General features: G+C 58.9%; 2 protein-coding genes across 5 annotated transcripts in view; both read left to right on the top strand.

Annotated features, from left to right (window-relative positions):
- The first annotated feature begins 499 nt into the window (after nucleotides 1–499).
- On the top strand, nucleotides 500–7080 carry ABHD17A (abhydrolase domain containing 17A, depalmitoylase). The gene is made up of 5 exons (XM_071727738.1): nucleotides 500–642; nucleotides 2363–2865; nucleotides 4331–4525; nucleotides 5240–5419; nucleotides 6238–7080. The coding sequence occupies exons 2-5, from the start codon at nucleotides 2552–2554 to the stop codon at nucleotides 6461–6463; spliced, it is 915 nt and encodes a 304-aa protein (XP_071583839.1). The 5' UTR covers nucleotides 500–642; nucleotides 2363–2551; the 3' UTR covers nucleotides 6464–7080.
- Nucleotides 7081–14486: 7406 nt separating this feature from the next.
- Nucleotides 14487–21465, top strand: part of REXO1 (RNA exonuclease 1 homolog) — a 41619-nt gene continuing 34640 nt past the window's right edge. For 2 of the 4 annotated variants that reach the window (XM_071727445.1, XM_071727448.1), the window contains exon 1: nucleotides 14487–14716. In XM_071727445.1, the coding sequence (XP_071583546.1) occupies nucleotides 14536–14716 (181 nt within the window). In that variant the 5' untranslated portion in view covers nucleotides 14487–14535. Of the gene's footprint in view, nucleotides 14717–17199; nucleotides 17306–19884; nucleotides 19997–21465 lie in introns of those variants that run through there. The other 2 variants (XM_071727446.1, XM_071727447.1) reach the window with 2 other exon arrangements.

Here is a 21465-nt window from a genome sequence, read left to right as displayed (position 1 = left end):
CTCAGAGCTGTTTTCCAGCGGATCAACCCTGAATGTGTGCTGGTGTGTGGGGCTGCTCCTTCAGGGCCTCCACTGGGACTCACTGACTGGTTTGGATTGGAAGGGACCTCAAAGCCCTCCCAGTGCCACCCCTGCCATGGGCAGGGACACCTCCCACCAGCCCAGGGTGCTCCAAGCCCCATCCAACCTTCAACACTGCCAGGGATGGGGCAGCCACAGCTTCTGGGGGCACCCAGGGGCTCAGCACCCTCACACCAAAGAATTTCTTCCTAACATCCACTCCCAGTGTCCCCTTTTGCCTGTGCCCGTTTTCATTCGGTCTCTAATTAGGAAGCCAAACGTCTCTCAGTGTCTGGATTTGGGGATGGGGACACCCCGGCCTCGCATGGGCCCGTCCCGTTTCTCCCCTCCCGGTGCCCGCGGCCGCCATGAGGTGAGAAGCAGCCGCGGGCAAGGCCGCGCCGTTCCCTTGGCAACGCGGGAACGCTGACGTCACTTCCGGCAGCAGAGGAGGGGGCAGGGCCAGCCCGGCAGCTGCGCAGCGCCGCCCCCGCCCGGGAGGTCCCGCAGCGCCCGCGCGTCCCTTCGGCAGCCCCAGCGCGGGGGGGGGGGCCCGGCCGGGCCGCGGCGGAACATGAACCGGTACCGGTACCGGGGGGGGGAACACCGGGTCTGCCTCGGCATCGAGCGGGGACGGCACCGGGGGGGCTGGGGGGGGCTCGGGGCCGGGTCCCGGGGCGGGGGGGTGCAGCTGAGGCAGGTCAGTGGGGATGGGGGGGTCCCAGTGGGGTGATGGGGGTGGGGAGGCCTTGGGGGGGGGGCAGCTGTCAGGGGGTGGGTGAGGGGTCCCACAGCCCCTCAGGGTCGGTGAGGGGGGGCACAGCGGGCAAGGTGTGTGTGGGAGGCACAATGCGGGGGGGGGCACACGCCTCAACCGGAACCGGGGGGGGGGGCACCGAGTGATCAGTGGGGGGGGGGGGTCCAACAGTGGGGGGGTGTGGGGTGTGTGTGCCCCCAGACCCAGCTTTGGAGGGACCCCCCACCCTCTCTAGGAGGAACCCCCCCCAATCAGTGGGGGTGGGGGGTTCTGTGCTGGTCGGGGGGGGGCACCCAGTGGTCAGTCGGGGGGTCCCATCTGGGGACTGTGGGGGGGGGAGGTGACACTGTTCAGGATGTTTGACGACCCCTCCCCCCCTCAGTTGGTCTGTGGGTGGGGGTCCTCCTGGTGGCAGGGGGCACCTCCTGGTAAGCTGGGGGGTCCTCTACAGGTCAGGTTGGGGGGGGTCGTTCCCACCAGTGTGTGTGACCCCCCCCACCAGCCAGCGTGGGAGGGGTGGGGGTCCCCAGTCGGTCCGTGTGAGGAGGGGGGCACTCAGCAGTCAGTGTTGGGGGGGGGGGGGGGTCCCATCTGGTCAGTCCGTGGGTGTTTGGGGAGGGGGGGCCGGGGGGGGGGAATCTGACCCCCCATACCTGAGCTGGGGGTGAAGGAGAGGGTCCGGAGGGGGGGGTTGGTGTGATTGTGTCCCCTGCTCTGTCTGGGGGGTCCTGGGGGGTCCCCAGCTGGTTGCATGGACACCCAGAGGTGTGGGCGTGGGTTGGGGACACCCCTGTCCCCTGTGGGTGACCCTGGTCCTGCTGGCACGTGGCTGCCAGACCTGGGGGGGCTCCCGGCCCTGGCTCTGCTGGGGGTGCTTGAGGGGGGCACCCAGATTCCTCCCCGTCTGCTGGGGGGCACGGGGCCTCCCTTCACTCCCCAAATTTCAGCATTTTTGGGCACCTCGTGCCTTCCCTTCCCTCTCGGGCAGGGGCCTCCCCTCTCCACCCTTTCCTCCCCTTTTCCAGCCCTTCGGAAGCAGATGGATGGAATTCCTCGGGGTGTGGGCTGCTTTGACATTCCTCAGCCTCAGCCTGTGCCCAAACTTGCAGAAAATACTCGCTTTTTTTTTTTTTTTTTTTTTTTTTTTTACCCCCCTTTCCCCATTTTTTTCGGGAGCTCTGTGCTCCCTTTACACCCCAGTGCCAGCATCCAGGGGGGTCCTGGGGAGGGGGGGGCTGTGTCCTCTCTGCCATCAACCACGTGGCTCCTGGCGGGTCCTCAATCCCCTGAGTGGGGGGCTGTGGGTGGGGGGTGTGAGCAGGGGGTGCAGGGACTGTGAGCAGGGGGTTTGGGGGTGCAGGGGGTTTGGGGGCTGAGTGGGTTCAGTGCCAGCGTGGGGTGTGTTTGGGGGGGGTAACGCTGTGCCCCTCAGCTGAGGGAGGTGTGGGGGTGCTGGGGGTGCTGTCTCAGTGCTGGGTGTTTGTCCCGGGGGGGTGTGTGTCCGTGTCAGAGCCCTCACTGCTCCTGTCCCTGTCCTGTCCCCAGGCCACCGCTGCTACCCGTGGCTGAAGGGATGGCGGCCACCAGCACCCCGGCCTGTGGTGGCCCGGCGGCCGCGGCCGTGCTGAGGGCCAGCTGAGGACAAGGCCTCCTCCTCGTTCCCTGGGCCTCCGTCCCGCTCGGATCGGGATCCTCCCTCCCTGGGGACACCTCTGCCTTTCCTTCGCCGCCACCATGAACGGGCTGTCCCTCAGCCAGCTCTGCTGCCTCTTCTGCTGCCCGCCCTGCCCCAGCCGCATCGCTGCCAAGTTGGCTTTCCTGCCCCCCGAGCCCACCTACACCCTCAGCCCCGAGCCCGAGCCCGTGGGCAGCACCAGCACCGGGTCCCTGCGGGGCGGCGTCGCGGGGCGCTGGAAGCTCCACCTGAAGGACCGGGCGGATTTTCAGTATTCCCAACGGGAGTTGGACAACATCGAGGTGTTTGTCACCAAAAGCGGACGGGGGAACCGCGTGGGCTGCATGTACGTCCGCTGCGTGCCCGGGGCCAGGTGAGCTGCCAGGTGGTGCCACCCTGTCCCCCCCTGTCCCTCAGACAGGTGCCACCTCCCTGCCCTGGGCTGAGCCGGCGCCTGGCTGGCCCTGCTGCAGGGCTTGGAGGTCTCCTGTGGAGCCGGGCTCCCGGGACCGGTCTGGCTTGTGCCTGCAGCTGGGAATGGGCTTAAACAGGGAGTGGAGGCAAAGCCTGTAGGGTGTAGGGATTCCCTTGTCTTTCCCACAGATCCCCCCCTGGTAGCCTGGTGGTGACAGGATGCTCCAGTTGTCAGCCCAGTGTCTGTGCCAAGCCCTCTGCACCACCCCCTTGTTCCTTGTCCCCAGCCCCCGGGTCAGGGGACACCTGTGCAGAAGAGGGTCTATGCTTGGGCACATCCGAGTCCTCACAGGGAAGGGTGACAACCAGAGGAGGGGTTCAGGCACCCCTGTGTGTCTGTCACCCCTGTGTGTCACCCCTGTGTCACTGGGAAGCTGGAGAGGGGCAGCCCAGAGGGTGGGAGGGAGACCCCCTCCCTGCTGGGAGGGGGCTTGGGAGCTGCTGGTGGCACAGCTCAGGTTTGAGGTGCAGCCCCCCAGCTGAGCCCACACTCAGGGGTCCTCCCAAGCAAAGTCTGCAGAGAGCTCTGCCCAGATCAGCCCTCACCCTGCCAGGGGCTCCCCAGGTGGCCATGGGGCAAAGGGGGTTTGGCTCCTGGGGATCTGGAGAGCTGTGTGAGGGGTCTCTTGTGGGGACATCTGCTCCATCCCTGAGAGAGGTTGGGAACCATCGGGGAGGTTCTTCTGCTTGCACATCCACCTGCTGTGAGGCCTGGGGCAGGGGTGTCCCTCCCAGCTCCCCCCCAGGCATTAGGTCAGGTTTGTCATCCCAGCTCATCCTGCCAGCACCTGCTGGGACTTTCTGGGCCATCCAGGCTGGGACCTGGAGGTTCAACCTGGCCACAGATCACTGGGGCCAACTGTGGGTGCTCAGCAGGGGGTGGGTCCTGCTCCCTCCCACTGGCAGAAGAGAGCCAATCTTCCAGCAACGAGCTATTAGTGTTAATTTTTATGATTAACATTGTTTTTCCCCTTATGGTGGAAATTTCTTGTGCCTTGTCACTCCCACAATTCACTTCTCTCCCAACATCTGGTGTCTTGCCAGAGTCAGGGGAGAAAAAAAAAAAATCCCGCTGTCAGAATTCTTACTTAAAATCCCCAGCGGGCAAACGGCCCCAAATCCTGAGCTTTTTTACCAAAAATAGGCTAAAAAGACAGGAACAGAATCATCCTGCCTTCGGGCTGCCTGTTTCTTCTGGGAGGGAGCCCCTGGTCCTGGGTGGCCAGGAGGTTCTGGGTGCTGGGACAGGGGTGTCATGGGGACCTTTCCTGGTGGCCGGTGCTGGCCCGTTGTGTCCTGGCCACCGTCCTGGCTGTCCCTGCTGTCCCCTGGTGGCACTGTGGCAGAGTGTGACCCCCCTGCAGGTACACGGTGCTCTTCTCCCACGGCAACGCCGTGGACCTGGGGCAGATGAGCAGCTTCTACATCGGGTTGGGCACCCGGATCAACTGCAACATCTTCTCCTACGACTACTCGGGCTACGGGGTGAGCACGGGGAAGCCCTCAGAGAGGAACCTCTACTCAGACATCGACGCTGCCTGGCAGGCACTGAGGACACGGTGAGCAGGGCAGGGGGAGGGAGGAAATCCAGGAAATGTGGAGAAACAGGAAACGTCCCCGAGAGGGAACCCGGGCTGCTCCTAATGGGAAGGAACAGCCTGAAAGCAGCTGCAGGGGGAGCAGGGTGGGGGTGCTGTGGGGCTGTGACCCTGCTCGGTGCTGTGCTCCCCATCTGGCTGTTCCCAGTTTTCCCAGTTGGGCTGGAGAGGCAGCCCTGTGGTGGGCTCTGTCCTGCCTGCAGCCAGGCCCAGCTGGCAGGGAGCCCTGGGATCTGTCAGCCCCTCTGTATCGCAACTCCAGGCACTGCTGAGACTTCATACCCCCACAACTCACCAAATCCCAGATAGATTTGGGTTGGAAGGGACCTTAAGGCCCACCCAGTGCCCCCTCTGCCATGGTCAGGGACACCTCCACCAGCCCAGGGTGCTCCAAGCCCCATCCAACCTCCAACACTGCCACAGCTTCTGGGGGCAGCCTGGGCTGGGGTCTCACCAGAGCCATCCAGCAGCTCAGCCCCAGCTGCTCCTGGGGTGCAGGGCAGCAGCTTTGGCCCAGTCACAGGGAACTGGGGGACGGGACACTGCCCCCGTTTCCCTCAACCCCACCCCAGGGCAGCTTGCAGGGTGCACCCAGAGCAGGGTGATGTTCTGGGCTGTTTCTCCTGGCAATCTGCCTCCTGTGCTTGGGCTCTGACCTCCCCTCTCCTCTCCCAGGTATGGGATCAGCCCAGAGAACATCATTTTGTATGGACAGAGCATTGGCACCGTGCCCACCGTGGATCTCGCCTCCCGTTACGAGTGTGCTGCCATCATCCTGCACTCCCCACTCACCTCTGGCATGAGGGTGGCTTTCCCTGAGACAAAGAAGACCTACTGGTTCGATGCCTTCCCCAAGTGAGTGTCCTGAGGAGAAGGGACAGGACAGTGCCCACCCCACCAGCTCTGTCCCGGCTGCCCAGGGGGTTATGAGCAAAACTGCTGCCCCATTTCCCACAATGTGTTTAACTGGGGATCCCCCTGTTTAACTGGGGATCCCCCTGCCTTGCCCTTGGTCCCCTTCAGGGGATTGTAACCCCTGGTGACATTGTCCCCTCTCCTCACTGTGCCTTGTGTGCACCGCACGTTCCCTGGCAGCATCAGCTCCTGGCCACTTGGTCTCCGTGTCTTTGCCCGTCAGCTTTAGGGCTGTCCCAGTGGCCCCTTGTCAGGTTTCACAAGCCCCAGGGGTGATTTCCTGGACAGTTTTTGCCCTCTGCAGAGGGCAGTGGCACAGAAAGGCAGCACTGAGGTAGCCCCTGAGCCAGAAGCTGTGGTTTGATCCCCAGCCCAGGCTCTGCATCCCGATGGCCTCTCTTGGCCTTTGGGCTGGGACAGTTGTGCTTCCAATCCTCCTCCCAGCCCAGCAGGAGCAACGTGGGGGGGCCCTGGGCTCCTCTTGTCCTGCAGCCATTTCCTTCAGCCATGCCTGGGTCCCACGGTGCTGTCTGGTCCTCATCTGTCACCCTGGGGGCGATTTGTCTTGGAGCTCATCCTTGGCAGAAGCTCCATGTCCCCATGCTCTGCTGTCATCAGACAGTGTCCCCTGATCCTGCTTCCTGAGAGGATGTGCTCAGGAGGCAGGAGGAACAGAGGTGCCTCCATCCCTCTTCCTAACCATCCCCTTCTCCTCCTTTCCCCCCCCCCCCTTCTCCAACCTTCGACCTTCCTGGCAGCATTGAGAAGATCTCCAAGATCACCTCTCCTGTGCTCATCATCCACGGCACTGAGGACGAGGTGATTGATTTCTCCCACGGCCTGGCCCTCTTTGAACGCTGCCCCAAGGCCGTGGAGCCTCTCTGGGTGGATGGGGCGGGGCACAATGACATCGAACTCTACAGCCAGTACCTCGAGCGCCTTCGGAAATTCATCTCCCAGGAGCTGGGCAGCCAACGGAACTGACCAGCCAGGAGAGGGGCCGGGGGGCTTCCTGACTCTTCCTCCAGCGACCCCTCCTCAGTCAGTCCCTGCTGCTGGAGGTGTGATGAGTTTGGGGCTGGAGCAGACGGAGCATCCCTGGGACTCCCTCCCGGGATCAGCCCCGGCGCTGCTGGCACCTCCAGCCCGGCAAGGGATGGCAGCTCCTTCCTTCCCCAGAGTGAGGGGAGCCCGCCCTTTTTGGGGATAAATCCTTGGCTTTAGACACATCCTCTTCCCCTCTCCTGAAACAGCAAAATCCCTGGATCCCTTCTGGCCTCTCTGCTGCTCTGACTATAGCAATAATGTGAGCTGGAGAGGGGCTGGGGGCCCAGCCCCCTCCTCAGCATCTCTTTGGGGTGGGATGGAGGAGCTCTTGGCAGAGCTCTCCTGGGATCAGCCTGCTGTCCTCCTGCATCCCAGGTAGAGCTGTGTCCCCGAGGGCAGTTTGGGGACACTTGGAGGAGGTGCCTCCAGCCTGGCTCTGCCTTCCCAGAGCACTCCCCATGTTCAGGTCACCCCTGGAAAATCCTCTCCACGCCGCTCCCTTGGGAAGGGGGCTGAGGGCACCAGGCACCCAATAAAGAGCAGATTGAACATTTTACCTGTGTTTGCTCTCTCCCTGGCTCTGCCTGTGCCCCCCCGGGGGGAGCAGCACCAGCCCCTCACCTCTCCCTGCTGGCTGTCACCCCAGCTCAGTCACACGTGGCTGTCACCATCCTGCAGGGACCAGGGCCCCGAGGTGCCAGCAGGAGGGGACAGAGCTGTTGGCCCCTCCTCTCCTTGGGCTGCAAAAACTGAGCTCTTCAAATGGGGCTGTGGGGTCAATGGGGACCCCATTGTGTAGGGATCTGGTGGGTACAGAGGTGGGGGATGCCCACAGCCTCCCTCCAGCAGTGTCCTGGGGGGCTCTGGGGAAAGGGGTGTCCCCATGGTGTGGTCACAAGTGGGCAGGGTGGCCCTGGGGAGAGAAAATCTTTGTGCCCTGCTCTGTGCCCAGCTGTGTCCTGGCTGCAGGGGACCCCAGGGGTGTGCTGGGCAGGTGCAGGGGGCACCCCCCAGCCCTTCCCCCCAGCAGCCGGGTGTTCAGACATTGGGGTTTGGGGTCTGCTCTGCAATCACCCTGGGGAAGAGCAGCTCCACGTGTCCGAGGCTTTTCCTACCCCTTGCCCCAACCCCAAGAGCAAAGCAGGGCTCTGCCCCTTCCCTTGCCCCCTCCCTGGCCCCAGTTCCCCCCCTCGATGTCCCCAGCAGCCTCGTGTCCCCTCTCTGGAGTGAGCCCGTGGGCTCATGTGAGGAGAAATAATCTCCTTAGGCAGCTCCTGGAGGGGCTCAGGGGCCTCGTGCTGGGGCCTCCCACAGCTCCAAGAGCTCCAATGCTTCCATTGTTTGGGTCCGGGAGCTGGGGAGGGGGTCGGGGGGGGTGCAAGGGACCCCCCTGCTCCCCACACATCCCTCACCTGCCCCCCAAGGCTCAGGAGGAGCAGGGTGGGAGCTTCCTTGGCACCAGGGCTCTGCAGGAGCTACAAGAGGATTTTTGGGTATAGGGGCTCTGGGTGGTCTCCCCTATTTTTTGGGGGGGTGGGAGGGAGAGTTTGGGAGCTGGGATGTGTCCCTGAGCACCCCTGGGCCTCTCCCCCCTTCCCCAGCTCACCCCACACGGCTGCTCGGGGGGGGGTTGGAGCCTTTGCTAGAAGCTGAAGGCACCACAACCACCCAGCCTGTTCCCCCCCCCATTTGGGGGGTCTGGAGCAGCCCCCCAGCACCCTAATCCCCACATCGAGACGTTTTGTTTGCCCTCGGGATATTTTTATCCTGCTGCCTGTTTCCTGTTGGGCTGCGGATGCTCCCGAGCAGCCCCAGCAGGATGTCTGGGGGGCCAGGGGCTGGGCTTGGGGAGGGATGAGTTGGTATTGACTGTGTCCCAGTTAAAAAAAAAACAAAAAACACACACAACAAGCCCCAAACAAATAAAAACAAAGGAAAAGGACAGAAAAGTTCAGCCCAATTCCCAAAATTTAGACCCAGCTCAGGTATCCCGGGTGATCCGGGCAGCTCCAGCTGCTGCCCCTGTGACCCCAGCTCTGGGGGGATATTGGGGCTTTTTGGGTCTGGATCCATCACAGCTCTCAGCCCCATCCCTGCCTGGGAACAACGAATCCCTGGAGTGAGGAGGGCAGGAGAGGCCCTGATCCATGTGGGAGCTGCAGGGTCCCTGAAAGGCAGGAGCCAGCCCTGCCCTGGGGGTCCTGGGCACAGAGTCCCCCACCCGTGGGGCCAAACTGGGCCACGAGGCACCAGGACAGAACTTGTGTCACACCACTGGGCCACGAGGCACCAGGACAGAACTTGTGTCACACCACTGGGCCATGAGGCACCAGGACAGAACCTGTGTCCCTGCCGGGGTTTGAGACCCCCAGGAGGGGATGGGAAGGGAGGGATCTGGGTCGGGACCACCCAGGGTTTGGTACCCGGAGGGGAACTTGTCCAAAACCAGAGCCTGGGCAGGGCGGGGAGGAGGGGACAGGCAGAGCCAGAACTCAGAGTGTCCCCAAGGTCCCTCCTGCAGCCACAGCAGAGAGAAAGGGGACAGGGCAGGATCCCCCGGGGTCCTTTGGGAGTCCCCAGCAGGGACAGAGGTGGCTGCAGATCCCAGTGCTGCAGTCACAGGAAAATGGCTGGGCTGGGCACATCCCTGTGTGCCTGGGGTGCACACGTGGGCCTGGTGTGCATGTGTGTGCACAGGTGTGTGCCTGGTGTCCATGCGTGTGTGCACACATGTATGACTGGTGTTCATGTGTGCACACGTGTGTTCCTGGTGTGCATGTGTGTGCCTGGTGTCCCTCTGTGTGTGCACACGTATGTTCCCGGTGTCCATGCACGTGTGCACATGTGTGTGCCTGGTGTCCATGTGTGCACATGTGTGTTCCTGGTGTCCCTGTGCACACACATGTGCCTGGTGTCCCTGTGTGTGCCTGGTGTCCCTGTGTGTGTGCACACGTATGTTCCTGGTGTCCATGCACGTGTGCACACGTGTGCCTGGTGTGCACTCACGCGGTGGCTGTGGCAGGGGACAAGTGGACGTGCCGGGATCCTGCTGGGGAGGGGAGGGGACACCAGGAGCTCAGCGATGTCACTGGGGAGGGGGCTGTGGCAGGGATGGGGCACAGGGGACGTGGGGCTCACCGGGTGTCCAGCCAGGAGGGGTTGAAGTCCCTTTTTGGGGGATAAATGAGGCTTTTGATGGCTGGAGCCTGCGTGCCACAGTCATGAGACCCCGCTGATCGGCCGAGCTCAGTCATGGGATCCAGGAAACTGAATTAAAGGGTCTTAAGGAGCTTTTTTTCCGAGCTCTTGCTCTGGTTTTTCACGTGCTTGTCATATGAACAGGGAGGGTATAAAAGGGCAGAGGGGACGGATCCCACCCGTGGCCGGGCCGGGGAGAGGGGAGGGCGGCAGGAGAGGGATGGATGCCAGGGTGAGGGGCTCTGCCCGGCTAAGATGGAGGGAAGGGGACAGGAAAGGAGGAGGAGAGGCTCTGCCCTGGCAGGTGAGTGGGGCAGCACCGGGGGGCAGCTGGGGACGGGGTCTGGGGCAGGGCTGAGGGTGCAGAGCTCTGCGAGCATCCTGGTGCTGCCACTGGGGAGACACGGAGGGGTGGGACCCCATGAGGGGGGGTTGGAGGGGGCAGGGGACACCCACTAACCCGGGGGGACACCCACTAACCCGGGGGGACACCCACCAACACGGGGGGACACCCACTAACAATGGGGGACACCCACCAACACGGGGGGACACCCACCAACACGGGGGGACACCCACCAACATGAGGCACCCATGGGACACCTGGCACAGCTGGCTGGGTGGGACGGGAGTGGTGTGGGTGCCCTGTGGTCCCCAGGGTCCCCCTGCACCCCTTGGGTCCTGTGTGGGTGGGGAGTGGTGGGATGGACCCCCCCCCAGCTCTAGGCTGTGCAAACCCCCCCCATACACACACGTGTGCCTGCAGCCAGCACACACGTGTTCACACCTGCACAGCATCCACACCCACACGCGTGTGCACCCCAACACGTGTGTGCCCCTGCACCCCCTGCACCCCCTGCACCCCCTGCACCCCCACCCTGCCCCTTCTGCCCCTCTCCCCCTCCCCTTTGCAGACACAAAGCCACCCATTCCCCCACCACCCCCCTGCAAAAGCCCCCAACTCGTGGGGAGAAGCAGCACCCATGGATGGCATGGGGCAGGCCCGTGGGTTGGGTTTGCACCTTCTGCAGGTGCAGGGAGGGTTGGGGGTCACCAGGGGCCTCCAGGCTCCTGCCCCTTCCTCTCCTGGCTCGTGTCTCTCCTCTGTCCCCAGCAGTGCCCAGATGAGGAGCTCGGGTGATGGACACCCCCCCCCCCCCCAGCCCCCTGTGGGTTTCCCTTTGTCATCCTATGCCTGAGCCATGCCTGGAGGCTGGGACGGTGAAGGGAGACCCACGGGCTGCAAGGACGTCTGGAAAACACTCGTGGAACCCCCAATCCAGAGACTGAGTCCTGGGGAAGGGGGTGGAGAATCCCCCTGGGGAGATGGGAACAACCCTGGGGGGCTGGAGCATCCTCTTGGGTGGATGGGAGTGCTCCTGGGGGGGTTGGAGCATCCACCTGGGGGGGCCAGGAGCACTTTGGGGGGGCTGGGACTGGTCCTGGGGGGCTGTGGATCCTCCCCAGGCTGCCTGGATGGCACACGTGGGACCAAGCATCCAGAAACCTTCCCCTGGGGGACCTGGGGGCAACCCTGGGGGGCTGGGAGCAACCTTGAGGACTGAAGCATCCTCTTTGGGAAGCGAAATATTCCCTTGGGGGGCCAGGAGCACCTTGAGGGGCTTTGGAGCACTCCTGGAGGGCTGTGGGTCCTGCCCAGGCTGGGTGATGCCCTGTGGGTTGCAGGGGATGTCACCACCCCAGGGTGCTGGTGGGGTTGTGGGGTGCCATGGAGCACCCCTGGTGATGGGAGACCCGGGAAGGGATCTCCCATGGGGGATGAGGACTAAGGTAGGACGTGGGGGGGGGGGTACTGGGGGCACTGGGGTGGACGTCACCCCACTCATCCCACAGCCCGGGGAGGGGACAGCCCCGTGGGAGGTCCCCCCAGCTCTGGCCAAGCCCCTTTCCTCCTCCTGCTGCTTTCTCCATCTTCCCAAAGTCCTGGTTGGTGCCTGGAGCCAGGGAAGTGCTGGGACCAGGGTAAAGATCCTGTGTGGATGCAGAGAAAAGTTCCCAGTGTGGAGAGAAGGAACTTGGCCCAGGAGGAGCCTTGGGATGCAAAGGAAGAAGCAGGGAGCAGAGCTCTGGGAGGTGGGAGGCTCCTGCTCCCTGAGCACCTCCGGCTGCTCTCCTTTTCTGGGAGGGTTCTTTTCTTAAAAAAAAAAAAGGAAAAAAAAATTAAAACATCTCTCCTTGTTTCACCTGGGTGGTTTCTCAGGGGGTGAGGCAGGGCCCTGCTTCCCCTGCAGCTGGGTCCTGGGCTGATGGGTGGGGGGAAGGTTTTGGGGACCCTCCCCAAATAGGGTGGCATCCCCCTGGCCTGGCTCTTACCAGGGAGAAAAGTGTCAAAACCCCACATGGGCACCCAAGGTGCTGTGACAACCGTGTGCCCACAGCCTGTCCCCTTGTCCCTCCTTTAAACGGGGACATTTGGATGTGAACAGGGCTAGGAGGGGAGGGTCAGCTTCAGCTGGAGGGTCCTGGGCTGGAAAAATCCCCTCGTTCCCCCACAGAGGGGGTCCAGAGATTTTTGGAGGGGGAGATGTTGACCTGGGAGGCTGTGGGGAGAGGTTCAGGTGCCTGGTGTTGAACTTTTGGGGGAGCAGGCTCAGAGCCAGCAGGATGGGTGAATTTGGGGGTCCCTGTTCTCAGAGGAACCCCCTCAGTGTGTGCAGGGACCCCGAGAACCTCACCCAGTGCTGCCAACTGGGAGCTGAGAGGGCATCCCAGTTAACTGAGGATTCCAGTTCCCCTTCTCATGTGGGGAAGAAGCACAGGTTCCTGAATCAGCTTAGAGAAGTTTTTCCTCCAGGTCTGCACAGAAATGGATGGCTTATTTTATATTATATATTTTATACTATTTTATAGTATTTATATATATATTTTATATTATTTTACAGTATTTTGTCAGCCAAGTAAGCATGAGGAGGGAATTACAAAGGGAAATCATGTGTCTGTGCCTCTGGTCTTTCCATCTCCACTCCACCTGAAGTTACATAAAACAGATTTATCAACATCATAAAAATAAAAATGCTTCCTCTTGCTTTGGGATGGAATAGTTTGTTTTTCCAGCAGTGAGGGGAGGCAGGGAGCTGGCTGGGGGGGGATGCTCAGTGTGAACCCTCCTTGCAAAGCACCTTGTGTCGGGGGGAAGGCTCTCAGTTCTGTGAGTGCTTCCTGCTTTTTAAAAGCTTTTTCCCCATTATTCAGGGGTTCCCAGCTGCTTGTCCCCAAACCTTGGCAGTGCTGGGCTCACCCCCCTTTTCCCCTTGGGCAGGTGGGGGGTGGGTTCCTCTCCCCATGTCCTCAGCTCCTGGGTTCTGCTGGGATGCTGGGGGGGAGCAGTGGGCAGGGAGAAGGCAGCAATCATCTTGGAAATAAAGTGGTTTGGGGTTTTTTTTTTTTTTGTTCTGGTTTTGAAATGAAAGATGACTTCTGCCATTTTTCCCTTGGCCTTCCCTGGGGATGACTCCTCCTTGGGCCCCTTTCTCTGTGCTGCCCGGTGCTTCCCACCCTCTCTCCATCCCCCACAGTTGATGAGGTTTTCCCGGATCATCCCTGTTCTCTGGGATGGAGCTCCTGGCTCCAACTGACGGGAATTCTCTTGGTCGCTCCCCCCCCCAACACAACCTCAGCTGAAACCTCCGTGCAGGGGAAGCGCCGGGGGATTCCCCGGGGCTTGGGACCCCCCTCACCTGCTGGAAATCCCTCAGAATCCCTGCTCGGGCACTGACTCCCCCCATGCTGGTTCCCACCTGCCTCAGTTTCCCCAGCACTGAACACGGGGGGGTCACGGACTGAGATCCCTGCTCTGCATGGCCCTGGCTGAGGGACTCCTGCCTCGGGTCCCTCTGCTAAAACCCGATTGATGTTCGGTTCTGTTCGGTTCTGTCCTGTCCTGTCCTGTCCTGTCCTGTCCTGTCCTGTTCCGTTCTGTTCTGTTCTGTTCTGTTCTGTTCTGTTCTGTTCTGTTCTGTCCTCTTCTGTTCTGTTCTGTTCTGTTCGGTTCTGTTCTGTTCTGTTCTGTTCTGTTCTGTTCTGTTCTGTTCTGTTCTGTTCTGTCCTGTTCTGTTCTGTTCTGTTCTGTTCTGTTCAGTTCGGTTCGGTTCGGTTCGGTTCGGTTCCGGAGTTGGGGGCCGGGCCGGGGGTTTCGCAGGGAGCCGGGGGCCGTGCGGAGGCAGCGGGGCTGCACCCTCCGGACCCAGCGCCCTCCGGGGAGCGGAGCTCGGGGGCTCTCCCGGGCCCATCCCTCCGAACCAGGAGGGGGTGGGGGAGGGACTGAGGGGCACCGAGCCCCGGGACCGCCGCAGCCTCCAGCCCCGGGCGCGGCGGTGGCACCAGGGACCGCTGAAGGGCACCAGGGACCAGGGGAAGCTGAACCGAGCAACCACCGACCCCCCCCCCCCCACACACAGCCGCCCGTTCCCGCCCCCGTTCCCGCCCCCGTTCCCGCCCCCGTTCCCGCCCCCGTTCCCGCCCCCGTTCCCGCCCCCGTTCCCGCCCCCGTTCCCGCCCCCGTTCCCGCCCCCGTTCCCGCCCGGTTCAGGCGCGCCACGGGCAGCCCTGTGAGGGCAGCGGCTTCGCGGGGTCCTCGCCGCCGGGCCTGGCGTTTCCGAGATGGCGGCGGGGCCGGTGCCGGGGGTGTGAGGCGGGAGCGTCACCGTTGCCCGCGCTTCCTCCTCCTCCTCTTTCTCCTTCTTCTTTTCCTCCTCCTTCTTCTCCTCCTCCTCCTCCTCTTCTCCTCCGCCCTCTCCTCCTCCACCCTCTCCGGCTCCGGCCCCGGCCCCGCTCCCCGCCCCGCAGCCAGCGGGATGCTGAGATCCACCGGCTATTTCCGCGGCATCGATTGCCCGTTCCTCAGCTCCGGGGGCCCGGGCGGGGGCCCTCCCTGCCGCCGGCCCTACTGCCACTTCCGCCACCCCCCGGTGTTTGCGGCGCGGTGCGGAGCCTCCGGCGGTACCGGCGCGGGGTTCGCGCTCGGCCATGGCGCAGGTACGGCCCCGGCACCTCCTTCCCCCTCCCCCGCCTCTCCCCCCGGCCCCGGGCTCTGCCCCTTCCCCGATCCCGATCCCGGCTCTGCCCTCCCGCAGCATCCCGGGCTCCCCCTGCCAGGGACAGGCCCTGCCCTGCCTCCTCATCCCCGCCCGTCCTGAAGGGCCTGGATCTGCCTCCAGCCCCTCTGAACCCCCCCTGGATCCTGGGGCTCAGGGGCCCTCTGGAGCGGGGCTCCCCGGCATGGGGCGGGGGGGGGCCCGGTGTCTGCTCAGCCCTGCCCGGCCCCTGGGCCTTTGCTCGTCGCCTCTTGTGGCTCCCAAAGGGTCTGAAGGGTTTTTTCTGCTGCCCTGGGGGACACAGAGGCACTGATGGGTGTCTGCTCCTCGGGGGGATCCCTCCCTCTGACACGGGGGGGTGTGGAGCCGCTCCCCGCAGTGTCCCGGTGCTCCTTTGGGAAGCTCCCTTTGTCCTGCGGCTCGGTCTTGTCAAACCTCAGGAGAATTGCTGTGCTGTCCCATCCCCTCAGGAGGTGCCCAGGTTTGGGGAGCTGCAGGGGAGGAGTTTTCCAGCCCAGGTTATGGGGGGGCTGCCAGGAGCTGGGGTCCCTCCCCGTGAGGCTGTTGTGCCAAAGGAAGATTTATTGCAGAAAAGCTGGGGAGCTCTTGTTTTACCCTTCTTTCAGCAGCTCTGGTCATTCTGCTGATGTTATTTGCTGGTCTGCTTGGGGTTTTTTGGAGAGAAAAAACTTTTTCTCCCTGGAAAGCTGCCTTACCTCAGTTAGGTGCACTTGCCAGTAGGTATGGTCTCTAAAAACTTGAAGCAGAAATTGTGAAAATAAAGCAGAACTTGTATTTTTCTGTGCTTGCTTACGTTTGGGTTATTCCCAAGTTTGGAAGATGCTCAGCTTTTCATGTCTCCTGGTTACCAGGTCATCTTGCCACGACTGTGGCTTAGCTTGAAATGAAAACAGCACAATCATGGCCAGATACCATGTCAGAAAGACAAAAATTTTTGCCTCTTTTTTCATTCTTTTGAATTTGAAAAGCTCCCTAAAGCCCTTTAGGATGGTCCTCTGGGTGTGTGACATTTTATTCCAGTGGATTATTCCCGTTTTTCTTTAAACATCTCCATTGTAGTGTCAGCTCTGGAGCTAGATTTGCTCCTTTGGGTCTGCCACTTGAAGCAGGTGCTGCTGTGCTAAATAAAAACTGTTGCTGGTTTTGGTTTTCAGAGTGGGGAAGTGAAGGTTGGGTTTTAGTAAAACCTCCCGGGGCACCTGGAAGACTCGTGCAGCTTCTGGCTTAAAAATGTCCCTGTAAGAGCTGAGTGTGAGTGACAAGAAAGAATCTCCCTGCCTTGGGTATGTTAGTGACCCAAATGAAAAAAAAACCAACCCAACCCACCTTGTGTTTTGGGGAATGAGAGCAGTTTATTTACTGTGTTGTGGCTCTTTGAGAATCTCTGGGTCTGGTTTTCTTGTGTCTGCCACTCGTGAAAGAACTGGGATTGTGAGGTTTAACTTCCAGCATGCTCCCTGCCCAAACTCTTGCTGTCCAAGAGCTGTCCTAAGGGAGCTGTAAATGCTGCCTCAGCTTGGTGCTGGCCTGCAGCCCTTTTTTTCTGTGCTGATTTTGATGGAGAAATGGAAAACTGGGGATGAAGCAGGAGGTGGTGTGGTGGTGAGGACTGTGGTGGGGTTGGGTGAGGCTCCTGAGGGTTGCAGTTACAGTTATTTTGCAAGCACTGCTGTGGCTTTGCTCCATCTGAAGGGGTCAGGCTGAAGCGTCTTCCTCTGCCTGCCTGAAGCTTTTCCAGCCCGGGAGTTGTGTTTCAGATTCACACTAGAGGGTGTAGTGGTTCAGTTGGTGACCAGGCAACCATCTTCTTGAAAGCAAGTTCTGGATCCAAGAGAAGTTGCTCCCTGTCAGTGAAACAGCCTGGCTTGTTTTCAGGCAGCCCTGTAACAGTGCACTTCAGCATATTTGACCTATTTAATCACTTGATAGATAAGCTTTAAAAGCGTGGTTTTTTTTGCCAAAGCAGGCAGGTATCTGTACAGTGCAGATCTGTGTTTAGAGCCTAGAGAAAAGGGTAACATCTGAAGAACCAGCCTGCTAAACATATTGATTCAAGGTTGATGTTGACTTTGATGTTTGAGGATCACTGTAGGACTGGTGCTAACCCTGAAACTCTTGTGTAGATCTTTGTAGCCTTGAAAGGAGCTTTTGAAAACTGAGGAGTGGACCTTGCCAGGTCTTGGTGGGAGGAGGCTGTGGACAGGTGCCAGGCAGAGCAGAGAGGAGAGGAAAAGAGGAATCAGTGGGACATTGCCCTGTTCCCCTTTTCTTTGTCCTCCCCACCATTCCAGACTTCCTGAGGAGCACAGGAGGCTGTAATAGATGATCCTGATTTTTTCATACAGTGCTCTTACAGTCCCAGCCCATGGGAGACAGTGATGAAGAGGCCTTCATCCCCATAGGGAGGTCAGCAGGAGGATGGAATTTTCCCCCCATCTGCTGTCTGCATGCAGCAGATGTTCCCTTTTCTCTCCCTCTGGAGGCAGCTCAGTAAATACAGACTGGTCAGGTGAGGAGGTAACTGGTCTGGAGAGCACGTTTGAACTGGGTTCTGAAATGTGTCCATCTCCTTTGGGGGGGGGAATCTGTTGCAGTGAAGCTGCCTGTGTGGGAAGGGGGAGGTTTCCTGGAGGCTTGGGTGGAAATTCAGGGCTGGCTGGAAGCTGAGGAAGGTGCTGGAGGGGTGGCAGGGCCCCAGGGTGGGGTTCCCACGGCAGTGTTGGTGGGCTGAGAACTGGGATGTGAGCCTGAGCAGGACTGGGGGGCTGGGGATGGTGAATTCTGATCCTGATTTGGCTCAAGTGCTTTTTCCATCTATAAAATGGCTAAAACCAACCTGCTTTGGAGCAGGACAAAAAGCTTATTGAATGTGTGTGAAGTGCTCTGAAAGTGTTCTGTGTAAGTGGGAGGGAAGAAACTGCCTTCAGCCCTAAAAGTGTTTCTGCAGGAGCTGTAGAGGAGAAAAATGGGACTCTCTCTAATGTCTGGGCCCTGCGTATGCTGGAAGACATAAAAGAAGTGTACTACATCTCCTCATAAACCTTGAGGAAAGCTCTGTGGTTTGCTGGGTTTTGATAGTGGCTGTCAGGAGATGGATGTGTTTTGAACCCAGAGTAGGAAGCTGGAGCCAAGTCTGGAGGTCTGAGTTCCCTTTGGGTTGGTGTGAGATGGGGAGAGCAAAGCTCTCAGCACCTTGCCTTGAAATACCTGATCCCAGTGGTGTGTTCTGACAGCTCAGCAGTTTCCTGGTATGGTTCCCAAGCCTGGGAAGTGGTTTTCTTGCTGTGGGGATTTTCTCTTTGGAGGGCTGAGCCTCTCCAGGTCAGCTCTGGGTTGGAAGGTGCCTGGGTGGGTTCCTGTGGTACCATCCAGTGATGGAATTCCTCACCTCTGTGTGATTTGTCCTACCCAGCCCACAGCAAAGCTGCTCTAGCACTCTTTGGCTCCTGTTGACCCAGGTCAGGTGTGGAGAAATCGTTGGGCTTCTATTCCCCCAGCTTGGACTCTGTTGGTCCTGTCCCTGATGCAGGAAGGTTCTTCACCTCTCCCTGCTTCAAAGGCTTCAGCCAAAAAGCAACCCCAGGGGGTGGCTGTGACTTGGAGAGGGAACACTCTGTAAAATGGGGGTTGGCAATAAAAATTAAATGTTCTTTAAATGTTAAAACCCAACTCAATGTGTCACTGTAGGATCAAGGGTGGGTTTTCTCCACTGCTCAGGTTCCTCACACAGCCCAGGTTTGGGGTCAGGGTGTTTGGTGGCAGCAGCCTCTGAGCTGCCTGGGGTTGCCTGTGCATTGCTCATATTCCACTGCAGGTTCAACACCATGTGTAGAAAGGATGTAAAAAAGTCTTCACAGGTGTCTTCTCTTTCCTGAAGTTGATGTTATGCAAGATCTTGTAGGAAAGAGCTTTTTCTACCCTCTTTTCAACAGGGAAATGGAACAAACAGAAGTGGAAACTTCTGACCTGCCCTTGGTGTTTCTCCACCAAGAGCAGAAATCAGGAGGTTCAGTGCTGGGGTTGTAGCCCATGAACTGTGTGTGTGGGACATTGCTAAGGCTTTTTTTTTTCTTTTTTCCTTCCACATGTGTGTTCAGGACAGGAATCACTCAAATGTTGGCAGGTGGATGTGTTTATAACTTGAGTTTTGAAATGAAGAACAGAAAAGCCAGGTGATGGTCAGGTCAGAAGGTGTCTTCCCATGTAAATCCCTGCTGTGGCTTCCCAGTGGGTGGGGATTTCTTGTCACTGAGCTCAGCTGTGGCAGTTTTCCTGGGGGTTGCAGCATCTTTGGGTGTCAGGATTGCAGGCCGGGCTGGCAGGGCCTCCTCATTTTTGGTCTTCCACCCAGTGGTAATGCAGCTGGGGGGAAAATGCCCAGGGCTCTGCTTTGCTCTGGTTACAAACCTGGGAGAGAAGCAGGAGGAGGTGGGAGCAAATTTCTCTTGAGGCAGAAGGATGCTGAAGGCTGGCAGGGTCCCTGCCCTGGCCCGGTGCTCAGGGCCCCCTCTGCCCAGCACAGGAGCCCTTTGCTTTTCCAGGATTCCTCTCTCCAGGGTGCAACACCTTCCCTGATGTTTAAAGACTGATTTTTTTCCTCTGGTCAAACACTGCAGTGCTACGTTACCAACAGGGAACTGAAAAGCACAACCTGGCTCCTCCAGGGTTTCCCAAACCTCCAGGGTTTCCCAAACCACTTTCCCTGTGCTGGGCAGGGAATGCTGGAGAAGCCACAGGGCTGGGCTGCAGCAGGACCAGGCAGGACCAGGTCTTCCCCTCCTTCCCCTGGGACTGAGCATGGGCTGCAGGGTGAGCTTGGGCATGGGGAGTGATCCTTTTGGGATCTTTTTTCCCTTTGCCCAAGTCGTGCTCCTCAAATGGAGCCGCGAGCCAGGTGGGTGTCAGGGTGGAAAATTCCCCCAGATCACGGGAGTTGTAGGAGAGGAGCAAAGAATCCCAAAGCCCCTGGGGCCACAGGAGTAAAAAGCAACACGAGTTGGAGTCAGTGAGGGCGGGACTTGGGGTTGGGTCAGTGCTGCCCCAATTATCTGAGCAGCCCAGAAAGTGCTGAGTCAGCACCTGGGCAGGGGGTTGTGTCTGAGCCTTTTACCGGAGTCTCAGCTCTACCAAGCAGGTATTAAAAGCCTCAAGTACAGCATGAACAAATATCTGCAATATTTATTAACCACGGGGAGCTCAGGTAATTCTTTGAAGTTTTGGACTTGCTGTGGGTTTTTTTTTTCCTCCTTGGTGTGGGTTGCAGTATGGGAAGGAGAGGCTGGCAGAGAAATGCCATCTCCAGAGAGGCTTTCACCTGGCAAGTATTCATTTAACCCGAGATCTGCTCCTCAGGGTTGCATCTGCCTCTGAAATCTATGCAAAAAGACTCAGCTTGGCTCTGGAGGTTTCCTTGCACCAGGATTTTCATTTCTACCCTTTTTATTAAAGAGAGGATCCATGCTGAGCACGGGGAGGGTGCGGGGATGGCTGCTGGAAGGACTCTGTGGAGCTGCAGGTGTCTGACTCCAGAAGGAGCTGCACAGCATTCATTTCAGCTTTTGAGTTAAATACGGCCAGACAGGTTTTAAAACCAGTTTAAGTTTTAGCCCTTCAGAAGTCACACCTGAAGTTTTTAAATACAACTTCAGAGGGGCTTTTCTTTAGTGTTTTTTTTTTTAAAGTGCCCAATTGTGACTGTATTATAATAGTCTTGGGTTATTTTTCTCTTAAATGGGAATTCTTCACACAAAATAGTTAAAGAAATAAAGCAGATGTTGAGGAGATTACTTATCTTGAGCAAGCCAGGGAAAGGCTGGAAAATCAAGGGACTGGTGTGTAAGGAGTAGTGTTACTGCTTGTGGCCATGCTGGTCAGAGTTTTCAAAGTGGAGTTAGAGGGAAAAGAAGACACCTGAGTATTTGAAATATTTCCTTTTTTTTTTTTTTTTTCTTCTGCTTCTTTGAAAATAAGACTTGCTCTACTAATTAAGTTTCCTTGCACTTACACAGGAGATGTGGCAGTATTTTCTAGTCTTTTTTTCTCAGAAACAGAAAAAAAGTAAGCCTCTGTTTATTTTTTTTTTCCCAGAGTCTCAACTTTTCTTCTATATTGAAGAATAACTTTAAAGCTAAAATGAGAGAGGGAATGGAAAGTTCTCCAAAAAAAAAAAAACCAAAAAAAAACCCCCCAAAACATTGACTATCCAGATTAAGGTATCATCGATTTTAAAATAGTGAGACCCTTCCAGGCTGGGGAGCAGTTGGGGTATTTTGGGTGCCAACCTTTGCTTTCTGCCCCTGTCCTGGCAAAGCTGATGTCCTTTCCTAGGTTATGGGAGAAATGGAGCAGTGGTCTGGTTTCCTTTGAGGAAAATGTGACATTTCATTCACTCTCTACAACTCCCTGAAAGGAGGTTGGAGCCGGGGGGGGGTCGGGCTCTGCTCCATCAGTCAGACAAGAGGCCATGGGCTGAAGCTCTGCCAGGGGAGGTTTAGGTTGGACATGAGAAAGAATTTCTTTATTGGCATTGGAATGGGCTGCCCAGGGAAGGGGTGGATTCTCCATCCCTGGAGATATTTCAAAAGAGCCTGGATGTGGCACTCAGTGCCATGGGCTGGGAACCACGGGGGGAGTGGAGCAAGGGTTGGACTTGAGGAGCTCTGAGCTCCT

This window comes from Heliangelus exortis, chromosome 28 (assembly GCF_036169615.1).
Source record: "Heliangelus exortis chromosome 28, bHelExo1.hap1, whole genome shotgun sequence".
NCBI lineage: Eukaryota > Metazoa > Chordata > Aves > Apodiformes > Trochilidae > Heliangelus > Heliangelus exortis.
The sequence above is the reverse complement of the archived record's forward strand: the minus strand, read 5'-3'. Positions and strand labels throughout refer to the sequence as shown.